Source organism: Stenella coeruleoalba (assembly GCF_951394435.1).
Source record: "Stenella coeruleoalba genome assembly, chromosome: 18".
NCBI classification, from domain to species: Eukaryota; Metazoa; Chordata; class Mammalia; order Artiodactyla; family Delphinidae; genus Stenella; species Stenella coeruleoalba.
In genome coordinates this window covers 6626324-6638511 of record NC_137164.1, presented here as the reverse complement: position 1 = coordinate 6638511, position 12188 = coordinate 6626324, and the positions used below count along the sequence as shown (strand labels likewise).

The 12188-nt window shown below is 37.6% G+C and overlaps 1 protein-coding gene and 1 long non-coding RNA gene across 3 annotated transcripts in view; one reads left to right on the top strand and one right to left on the bottom strand.

Annotated features, from left to right (window-relative positions):
- UBL3 (ubiquitin like 3) overlaps positions 1–11468 on the top strand; it is a 70611-nt gene extending 59143 nt beyond the window's left edge. For both annotated transcript variants that reach the window (XM_079902521.1, XM_079902522.1), the window contains exons 3-5: positions 3410–3496; positions 7559–7636; positions 8553–11468. In XM_079902521.1, the coding sequence (XP_079758647.1) occupies positions 3410–3496; positions 7559–7636; positions 8553–8605 (218 nt within the window). In that variant the 3' untranslated portion in view covers positions 8606–11468. The remainder of the gene's footprint in view (positions 1–3409; positions 3497–7558; positions 7637–8552) is intronic.
- Positions 1–12188, bottom strand: part of LOC307176435 — a 98928-nt gene that overhangs the window by 17779 nt on the left and 68961 nt on the right. The gene's annotated exons all lie outside the window — the stretch shown is intronic.

The following is a 12188-nucleotide window of genomic DNA, read 5'->3' as shown; positions in this document are numbered from 1 at the left end:
TAGAGGTCATAGATAAGAAGGAATTTCAGAAGAGCTGAAGTAAACTAAACTTTCGTTCTTAGAATACTGGATTTTCTTCATAGCCGGACAGGGTAGATAAGTAAGAGTATGGAAAGCGTTTTTAAATACCTGTGTGGTGGTGATGTTGTACTAAGTGTAAAGATGCCTTTTGTGACTTTTGTGGGGTGGAGGGTGAAGACAGGCTTTTGACATCTGTGGGCGTGTTGCAGAAAAGGGCACTACAACCCTGGCTGCGAGGGTTACGCCGTAACTTGAGGTAAAGGAAATAGTTTCACCTTCGTGATTGTTTGACTTAGACATTAAAAGTAGTTTCAATTCCTTAAAGTATCCTGATTAATGGTAAACAAAGGTGAGACTCACGTGCAGGTCTGTAACATAGTTTCCCAAACCATCTACCAGTGTTGGAAATTGTATCAATTCTACGTTACTTATTTTCATAGAAAAGGTTTTTGAACCCAATCTTTTCCTCAGTTTGCCAGTTCTACTCAGCAGTTTTAGACACTGCAGGGAATAAAAATAAATAATTTTTATTTTATATAAAACATTAAAAAATCTAGGTCTGCTTTGTATCACATAATGCACTAAAGGTCAGCAGATGTAAATATTTATTGGTGCTAATAATAAAAGTGTAGTGAATATTAAATCAGTAGGAGGAAATACTTTGTGCAATATATTTTTGGAAGGAGTTGGTTTCCTTTGGTATATTCTTGTGCAGCTTAGTGGAATATTGTTAATAGATGGAATAGTCAGGCACATAGTGTTATTGGGTCAGAGTTCCAAAAAATAACCCACTGATATATGTTGCTAGTAGCTGAAATTCCTCCTGTAAGCATTATTCTTCTACAGGTCTTTTTAAATTTCAGATCCTCTGAGAAGGAAAGGAAGATAGCATATTAAACCACAGAAGCACATGAGAATCATGACACTCTGTGTAGGACAAAGAAATATGTGGCGTCAAGTTTCTGCATCTCAAAAAAATAAACACTTTTAGAATTTTTTTTCCGTGTAAATTAGACAACTACTGTCATTTGTCTTTATATCTTGACCAGAAATATTCATATATCTGATAAGGGTCTAATATCTAAAATATACAAGGAACTCATACAACTCAACAGCAAAAAAACAAACAATCCAGTTTTAAAATGGGTAGGAGAGCTGAACAGACATTTTTCCAAAGAAGACACACAGATGGGCAACAGGCACAAGAAGAGATGCTCAACATCATTAATCATCCGGGAAATGCAAATCTAAACCATAACAACATGTTACCTCACGCCTGTTACAATGACTGTTATCAAAAAGACAAGGAATAACAAGTGTTGGTGACAATGTGGAGAAAAGGAGGCCAATTTACATTCCCAGCCACAGTGGTGGGAATGTAAATTGGTGCGGCCACTTTGGAAAACAGTATGGCGATTCCTCAAAAAATGAAAAATAGAACTACTATATGGTCTAGCAATTCTGCGTCTGGGTATTTATCTGAAGAAAACGAAAACACTTAATTCGAAATGATATATGCATCCTTATGCCCACTGCAGCTTTATTTACAATAGCCAAGATATGGAAACAACCTGAGTTTCCATCAGTGGATGAATGCATAGTGAGATTGTGAGAGACACACACATACACAATGGAATATTACTCAGCCATTAGAAAAAGAGTGAAATCTTGCCATTTGCAACAACATGGATGGACCTGGAGGGCAATTATGCAAAGTGAGATAAGTCAGAGAGAGAAAGATGAATACCGGATGATATCTCTTATATGTAGAATCTTAAAAAAAAACAAACAAAAAAAGCCAAGCTCATAGATAACAGAGAGCAGATTGGTGGTTGCACAAGGTGTGGGGAGGGGAGAGATGGGTAAACGTTTTTTTTTAGTTTGAATAAACTGAATGAAAATTATTTTAAAAAGAAAAATTATAGGAGAATATTTTAACCCTGGCATTTTGACATTGAGGACATTTAACACAAAATACAATTTGACACGTGTAAAATTAGATTAGGTAGAAATTATCGTGACAGAATAAAATGAACAATGCTAAAGGAAAGGAAAAAGAAATATTCTATTAAACAATAATTTTGGGTGTGATGAATTCAAAGTAATCCACACGAAAGTGTTAACAACTGACAACTTATTCTTTCTTCCGGAGAAGAGGGACCTGGGAGCCCTGGAGTCAGAAGGCAATAGAGACACTCCAGGGGGAGGGACGAGACGGGGGCCTGGGGGAGAATGAATGAGTTTCACTTCTCCTTACCCATTCCTGTTGTGCTGAGTCACTGACAGGCACTGGTTTTATCAAATTCATATTCATCATTTTGAACACTCAAAAAAAGGCAAGAAGAAAAGTGCTCTACTACCTCCTTTCTCTTCTGTCCCTTGCTCTTCAGGCTACTTTAAACTAGTTTGTGTGTTGACAGTTATCATCTCCTGAAAACAGGAGCTTCTATAGGAAACAAACACATGATACTAGAATTCTTGAGGAAGATGATGATGAAATTCTCAAACCTTTCAAAATCAGAGCTCCAAATTCTGTATCTACAAGCTAGTGAAAATTACTAACCCCATACCTTGTCATGATACTACTGTTCTCAAACCATTATTTTAACAGAATCATATTCCATATTTTACTATAATGTAAGTTATACACTAAAATGAAATATTCTGTTATTCATTCTACCTACCAGTTTCTCTTTTGATTTTCTTTGTACATTATCCTAGCTTTCATACTTATATAGCACCTTCTAATATGTTATTTTTCAAGTTTATACTGAGAATTTTAGGTAAAGTCAACTAAAGTTTTGTCTTCTGTAATGTTTATCAATTGGCTTCAAAAAAACGATAAAGTTATCAACATTACCCAAAAGTAAACACCTAATTTTTTTGTTGTTCTGGTTTTTTAAATGTTTGTTTTCCAGTTATTGAGGTATAATTTTTTGTTATGCTCTATATCAATATATTAATTCTTTTAAAAATCTTTGTTAAACCTATTGTTTCCAGCCTCAAATGTATATTTTAAAAGGTACAAATATTGGTAATATTATAATATTTTCTGTTAATTACTGGTTATTAACATTTTCAGCTGACATTTTTTAAACTAGGATTAGATTTTCCCCAACTCATTTGTTTTCATTTTTAAACTTCAGGACCATATTTTGGCACAGTTTAGTGTTCTTTAGGAAGCAAAAACTAGCCTTAAGCAGCTCTTGCTATTTAACGAGAACAGCAAGAACAGTGATTAAGTGGGTCGTGACTGTTCCAATTATAAGGAAGCGCCAAGCGTCTTCTCTGATGTATTCTATCTGATTTGGAGCCGAATTTTAGAACAATGCACTAATACCTTAATTTTATGTTGAAATGCACCTAACAATTCCCTGGTTCTTTTCAGACTGGGAAGAAGAGCAGGTCAGCAGTCCAAACATTCTACGCCTTATTTATCAAGGACGATTTCTACATGGAAATGTCACATTAGGAGGTAATAGTTACCTTTGTAATGGGATTTAATGCCTGTCTCATGGCAGCATTATTCATTTGTTTGTTTAAATGCTAATGTCTTATCTTACTAAAAATATATAATTTCAAACTGTGAATTTTGCCTAATTTTTGATATGTCTACTTCTTTACATTTTTCATTCCGTTTAATTTTAGCACTATGATTAAGTGTTTACTGCCTTGTAGAATAAACTCTAAGCCATTACAGATGGGAGTCCATACCTATATTTTATAAATGTAATTTAAGTGTACTTCTGGATAATATAATTTAGATGTAATATTTTTAAGTTAAAGCGAGACACACAAACTAGGAAAAGTTTATGGTAATGGATTTTCAGATAGAATACTGAAGGTATGTTTTCAGTTTGACTCTAACTGATGTAATTGCTAATCATGCAGGAATAAAGGTAAGTGAGTAACATTAGAGAAACTGTAGTGTAGTGACTGAAAGAGCAGATTTTAGAGCAAGATTGTCTACATTGTATCTTAGCTCCACTACTTACTGGCTCTGTAACCTTGAACAAGTTACTTCACTGCTTTCTGTCTTAGTTTCCTCATCAGTAAATTAGGATAACCATAGTGCCTACCTCATAGGTTGGGACGGTTGAATTAGTTTATAAATTCAGAGCACATAGAACAGTGCTTGGCACATAGTAAACACTTTAATTGTTCGCTATTACTGCTCTTTATATGTGAATGGGGAAATGTAGCTCAATAGTGCCCCCTTCTGGGTGGAACACTGTCTACCATCAGCAGGATTTGTTTTTATTTAAGTACAAGTATTTCAAATATATTATGAGAATTAGAAATATGTAGGCAAAGGAAGTGATCTACTGTAATATATCTTTGTTTACATATAGTCATGACTTTTTCCCTCTAAACCTAATAATCGAAATGTTTAATCTGTTCTTCCTTAAAGTTAGAATATTTTCGTTCATTCATTCATTTATTCAGCATGTATTTATTTCTTATGTGCCAACACTGCTAAACAATTAAAGATACAGGGTTGAAAAAGAATCTCTTCCTTCAAGGTGCTCTGGTATTACATAGTAGAAACACATACAATTCACTGTTAAAATACTATGTGACTTGGAGTAGATGAATACAAATGATTATTATGACAATATCAAGTCGATGGAGTGTTTCAGTATGTAATTTTACACACAGCCAAGTTTTGGAGGCATTGATAACACTGGTCTAAAAAGTGCTGCTATCTACTGAGAGGTATCTGCCGTTTAAAATATAGCTTGTTTTGGTTTGTAGTTGTTGTTATTATTACTTCTCTAGAGCTCTTTGTGTAGTTACATGGACCAGTTCTTAACGTGTTGCCTATGGCTATATTTTACATTCATTAAGGATGGGACCATATTTTAGTCTTTTTTTGATTGTCTGTGCCTCACATAAGCTCTTGTAGTGTTGATGGGTCAATGTTGATTGAATTAATCTATTGACTCCACGAATGACTCTTGAGACTCCATTTCCCTTTGAGTATTGATCTACATGAGCAATTTCTTATCAACTTAATTCTTAACTACCTCTCTGTTGTGGCCCCAAAGTTCCAACTTCATATTAAAGATAATAGAATTTGTGTTAAAATCAAACTATTGACTTTTTTTTGGAATTTGTTTTTGACCGATTAACAGATTGACTTACGTTATTACTCTCATTCTATGTTGCTGTCAGTCTTTTCAAGAACAAACCGTCTCTGGTCTTAGTGATTTAGACAAAGAGCATAGGAATATAACCTAGACCTTTTAAGTTGATCAGTAAATCTGGGTAATAACACTGAACTATTTGTGGCTTTTTGGTCGCTGTTTTTCTTTGTCTCCCTGTTTTTTGTTTTTGTTTTTTTTTTTGAGGTACGCAGGCCTCTCACTGCTGTGGCCTCTCTCGTTGCGGAGCACAGGCTCCGGACGCGCAGGCTCAGCGGCCATGGCTCACGGGCCCAGCCGCTCCGCGGCATGTGGGATCTGGGCCGGGGCACGAACCCGTGTCCCCTGCATCGGCAGGCAGACTCTCAACCATTGCGCCACCAGGGAAGGCTCTGTCTCCCTGTATTGTTGAATGTGGATAAGGAGGAGACGGCACACAGGGTCATACAGTTGAATGGCTAGTGTGGAGAAGGCCTAGGCTTGCTTTGCACGGCTTGAGACTTGCTCTGTGGGCATCGGATACTTATTTTTAAATGCAGATTTCTGCATGCCCACTCTCCCCCGCCCTGTCTCCCAATCTACTACCGATTTGCCGTCCCTGGTCATTTTTCTGTGAAGGGTGAGAACCTCTCTTCTGGGTACTGTGCAGTGTCCCAGTAGAAAGCAGAAGCAGCACAGTGAAGGAGAGAAAGCATCTTGGATCTGGTATCCCTCTTCCTTTACCGTCTCTTAGTATCAATGTCTACAATTTCTAGTTAAAATTCAGATGGAGAAGAAAACTAAGTCCCCGTCAATCGAATTTGTGGCTTCAAACAGGAAGCCCCTCAGCAGCTTTCTAGGCCTGTCCCACATTTCTCCACATTTACATCTCAGTTCACTTACCTGTTCTCTGAGGTCTGTTTTCCTGGCTGCTCAAAAAGATGATGATCATGGTAATATTTATGGAATGCTTTTTTGTGCCAAGCCCCGAGGTAAGCACTTTCCTTGGATTGTTTCTTTTAATCAATACAGTGGTAGGGGGCAGGTGATAGAATTACTATCTCCAATTTAGGTGGAGGAAGCTGAGGCGTAGGGAGGGGTCAACAGAACTCTCAGAACTCATCTTACAGTCAGTAAGTAGCAGGGTGCAATTGTAACCCAGGTCTGGCTTACTGGAGTCAAGAAGGCGGTGTGAGAGTGGAACACAGCTTGGTATGTGGACATTTTAAATTCAGTCAGGCTCTCCCAATACATTTAGTGAAATGTTTCATCATATAAAGTCCTGTTTGCATTTCAGTGTTAAGTCAGGCCCAGGAGATTATCCAATAAAGGCCCTCCTTTGTCTTCAGCCTAGTGTGTATTTTGGGGCCACGATGCTTCATTTTAACTTCAGAAATTAAGAGAACAGACCAAGTAGTGGCTGGCTAGCTTTAAGTAAGATGGAAACTCACCTTGATTACATGAAATATTAGGAATATTGAAGATAATTAGGGCTCTTTTTAACCATCATCCTATAGAGCAGGTTTCAAGAGCAAGTGGTAGGAGGGTAGTGCTTGCTACGTAATGATCTAAGCCTGCCTTAAGCTTGTAGTGAAGAGACTAGCTTGAAACGTCAGAACTAAAACATCACGGCTATGGAAACAACTCCAGATGTTAGAGCTACCGGCTGCTTCTAATTTTATACACAGAATGACAAAGGGATTTGCCATGAAACTTTTGCGTCAGTGGTTCATGGGTGCGTTATATTGGTCTGTGTCTGAAATATTTCATAATAAAAATTATTACTTATAAATGAGAAAAACCTTTTAAAGACTTGATTAGAAAACAGTGATTACTAATAATGCCAAGACAGTGATTCTTTTAAAGTAACCTTTTTAAGAAAATTATTTTCTAATTGAAGCATATAAGGTTAAAAATAATAAAATTATTATATTATTATTATGTTTAAAATTATGTTTGTCATTTCTTCTGTTTCTACATTATAGTGGCCTGTCTGGTGCAGGAATTTTATTATGTGACTAAACATAATTAGGTTTAGAAACAAATGTCTCTTAATCTAAACTTCCCCCTAATTTAGAAAAAGTATTCTTTAAAACCTTTTTGAAATTCCTTCTCTCCTTTAAAGATTATCCAATATTAACCAGTTATGCATTTTCTCTTGTCCCCTTCCTTAAACAATGTGTATATATGTGTCAAGCTGATAGCCATAGCTAAATAATTTCTGAATTATAAAAATTGTTTCTGATAATATGAGCCTAATTTCATTTTGTAAGAGATGCTCTCTCTGGTAAGAAATGCCATCTGTTGAGGAAGTCATACAAAAAGCAATCAATTTTTAAAATGGTTTCAATTTTGGTTAGTGATTTCAACAGGTTGGTGTATATGTAACAAGTTGTCTTCTGCTTTTCACATAGCATTAAAACTTCCTTTTGGCAAAACAACAGTGATGCACTTGGTGGCCAGAGAGACACTGCCAGAGCCCAACTCTCAAGGTGAGCCATGCGCTCGAGAAGTTTCTCACTCGAGCCACAGCCATTCAGAAGTGGCTCCGCGTTTCTCGGAAATTCTGAGGGGAAGAAGTTCTCATAGTTTATGGTGACTGGTCCTTAGCAGTCAAACCAAATCAGCGTGTCCCTTGATTCTCCTCTGTGTTTATGTGTGTATCTTGGTTTGGGGGAGAGGAGAGGGAGGGGCAGGACTGTGGAATCTCTAGGGTGTCTGGGTAGGTAAGTGGGCCCTTATGTTAAAAACCTCTGCGGGCCTCTTTTGGGGGTGAAGACAGGTATCAGCGCCCTGCCCGCCGCCCAGCCGTCTGCTTGCCTTGTGGAAGCCTTCTGCTTCCGGGAAGGCTTGTGGAGGATAGTGCAGCATGAGGTGCTACCATCCATCCTGGAGCTGGGTCTCAGTGGAGAGGGAAGGTGACTTTGTGGACGATTGCTAAGACCTAACGAGTCACCAGAAACTATTCAGTTTATGGATGGAACTTGTTAGTAAGCAAATAACCAGACATTTTGGAAACAGGCTAAAATTAAAAGGGTATTTACTATAGCTTTTTAATTTAAAATAATGCAAACATTAAACAGAAAAATCCTGTTTCTTACTATGCTTGCTGTTTCTTATTATGCCCCTTTCCCCATGCTTTTTTTTTTTTTTTGCGGTATGCAGGCCTCTCACTGCTGCGGCCTCTCCCGTTATGTGGAGCACAGGCTCCGGGACGCGCAGGCTCAGCGGCCATGGCTCACGGGCCCAGCCGCTCCGCGGCATGTGGGATCTTCCCAGACCGGGGCACGAACCCGTGTCCCCTGCATCGGCAGGCGGACTCTCAACCACTGCACCACCAGGGAAGCCCCCCCCCGGGGAGTCCCCCCATGCATTTTTATAAACAAGGCTTCTCTTCATCTTCCCTAGGTCAGAGGAATCGCGAAAAGACTGGAGAGAGTAATTGCTGTGTGATCCTGTAAACAGTGTCTGCCAGGTGTGGTGTGATGTAGTCTTTGTCTTTCATGCTGCTGGGCCAGAGGAGACCCAACGTCGCTTCAGAACCTTTAGGAAGAGTCTGCCTATAAATACGTGGACCTGAACTATCACATGAACACTGTCATCTTTTCTCATGAAAGTAAAAAGAACCAAGAACATTTTTCACTATGATTTTTTATTTCCAGTATTTTTGTTTATGTTGAGCAGTTTTAAAATGTATTGATTTTTGAATGCAAGTCAATCTCCAGGGGAAAAGTTAACAAGTTATCTTTCATAGCAGAAACGATTTTGCTGCCACAAAAATTTTCATTACCAGAACTAACAAAATCAAGTGTTCCAAATACAGTGTGCACTAAAAAAGATTGACGGTTATTTTCTTCATCAGCAGAATTTATAACATGGTTTATGGTACCTAGAAATATACTCATATATACAATCCACACTGGAAGACACAGCAGTTAATGAAGTTAATTACTGGGCTAACATGAGAGTAAAAAATGGAAAAGAAACTGAAATGTTGGGTGAATGCTACCAAAGTCAGCCGTGGCGGCTGCGCGGGCACAGAATCCTACACTGAGTGCGACTGTTCTCACTGCAGCAAGTGAAGAAACAAAACGTGCCTCTTGTTGAAATTACTCAGCAGAGGGCTGATGAGACTAGTTGTTTTTCCTTTAACATGTGCACTCTAGTCAGACAGTGACGGAGGGCTGGTTCACATAGCACAAGATGGGTGAGAGCTCGCGTCCTAGCCTTAACGCAGGGGTAAATTCCAGTCACTCGTAGACCTCCGTGATTGCACAGAAATATTAGAAAACCTCATTTATTCATCACTTTTGTGTATTTGAATATCAGCAAATTGAATTTTTCCATAATTATTGCTCATCTCTGTGTCCAGTGTCACAGTTACTCATTAGAGACCTCAGATGAATTCTTAAAATTAAAAAATTCTCCATAGGACTAATTTTGTTTCTTTATGTAGTTTGCATTGGGTATTAGTGCTTGCAATTGTATTAAAGTCAACAGCTGATTTTCAAGGCACACTTGATTAGGGATGCCATTGTTTTGTTTTGTACCAATAATTTAAAAATTGATATGCTAGAAACAATTTGCACAGCACTAAAGCATGAGCTAGTTTCATCTAAACCTGTAAAAAATAGAAAAGATTTTATATTTTTTCACTGGGAAGAAATTCTTCCTGGATGAAATTACAAATACGTGTAGAATATATTTAATAAAAAACTTATAAAATACCTAACTATAGAACTTAAATATAGATTGGCGTGTAGTATATAGAACAATGTTCCATATAAATAACTTTAGCCTTTATAAAAATGAACTTGCAGGCTGACGTTATGTTCTGTACTGAAATGAGTGTCCACGGCCCTTACAAATAGTAAGTGTAAATCGTTTCAAACGGTCAGCTTTGTTTAAAGGTAATCAGGTTATTTTATTCATTGTTAATGCTTTGACGAAAAGGCTTTATATGCAGTAGATCTACGAAAATATTGTTCATACTGATCAGAATTAAATTTGTATAGAGCAGAGTTTTAAAATGAATGTAAATAGCACTGAACATTTTCCTCCTGCAACCTGGACTTATAGATCCTTTCTGTAAACTAAATAAAAAAAATATTGTAGTGCATTTTGGTGGTAATTTTAAAGGTCTTGATTAGGTTGATAATTGTTTAAGCACTGTCTCCTCCATGTTAAAATTGTTCAGTTTTTATTTCCGAATCTTTAAAAAATTTGTTTAATATTCTACTGTTAGGTTTGGGACGAATCCCAATGTATCTCTGGTATTTAACCTGGTTAATCTGTGCACAGTCACGACAATGGGTAGAATTATGTAGTCCGTGTTATCACTAAGATGTTCTATTCCAGAGATGTCGAGCATTTATATGCTTTGCTGACTAACTCACATGTGAATTGTTAGCGTGGACTAAAGAAGACTCTGGTAGTTACTTAATTGGGCAATTAAGCCATTTATGGCTGTATTCTTTCCTAATACAAACTACTGGTAATTATTTTTAATACCTATTTTAATTCTAATTATTCTTCTGTTTCTCCATAGTTAAAGACTACATTTAATTGTGATTGAAATTTTATGGTTAACCATATTCTCTATTGGTTTTCAATATATCTTTCTGTGTGTTCCCACATTATAAATTTCCCTTCACAAGACCTCAATCTGGAGTTTGCAAAATGGATGGACTGGTTCATCAGTAGAGAATTATGTCTCTCAATACCTGATATCATTGTTGTGCAAAATGCAAAGAAGAATTTGAAAACTGCAGTAAAATTACATACAGGAAACACCAAAAATGTAGATGCCTTAATAGTGTATACATGAAGATACTCAACCATCCCTTTGAAAATAGTTCCTTGGACTGCCTGCCGGTTAAAACGGATCGATCATATCCCATTGACGGTCCCTCTGCCACAAACAGCTTGCTTGCTGAAAGGCGAGAGCCGCAGAGGTCCAGTCCTGTAAATAAAACCTGAGCTACGGGCCTGTGACCCTGCCCAGCACTTGGTATTTAACTCATGTCTTTCACCTAAATTGTCCTAGACTTGAAGTATTCTGGAAAAGGCAAAGCTTTCCTTCTTTATTAAAACCTCAGCATGTCTCCTTGATCTGACTTATTTGGTTCCTCTTCAAGATAAGTTGTATCTTGTCATGAAAAATGTAGTATTTAACATCATCACGCACATTACATGAGGTTTTCTCATGACAAACATCTATCCTTTGTTTTATGTCATCTTGACCAATGTTACAATAATTTCTGTTAGCTGACTGTGGTGAACAATGTTTAATGTGAAAAGAAATTAAAACTTTCTTCATCTGTTGTAGAATATTTCCCTTCTTTTAAATGACTTCATAATTTTGGTGTAGAAATATTCTTTGTCTCTACTATTTTTCTCTTTTTTCCTTCCATTTATTTTGTTACATTCCTCAGTAAAATCAGCATTATGTCAGCCTTTTTTTCTTCTCTGTTACCGAAACCAAAGAGAAGTGATCAACCAAAATTCTGTGTACCTTCACACCATCCTTACTGGTAACTGCTGCAGGCATCTCTTTAATTTTTTTCCCATTATTATTTTGCAATATAGCCACTGGTTAGCCAAACAGAGTGACTAGGGGTGGGAGGAGGGCTTGAAGAAGGACGTGTAACCTATACTTGTGGTTGAAACAAAACTGCAGGCTGCTGGCTGTGTCCTAGGCACGGTTTCCCTGACCTAGCAGAGTGGGCTTCTTGGACGTGGGCAGCGGGTGGTTGGCTGCGGCTCCTCTCTGCGGCTCCGAGCGCTTGGTGCGCTTTCTTCGGAAGAATACAGCGTGTGTGAAGCCCTTTCACAGACCGGGGGATGGGGTGGGGACTGGCTTCCGAAAGAGTTCGTGGACAAAAGTAAATAAACGTCCAAGTCTCGGTGAAGTTTAAGCCAGTACTACAATATGAAAACATACTTCATTTATTATTTTGTGGCCCTTGACAATGACATCAAATGTCCTTCAATTTTTTTTATTCTGCCTCTTTTTCAAAATGCCAACTTTCAAGAAGTATACAG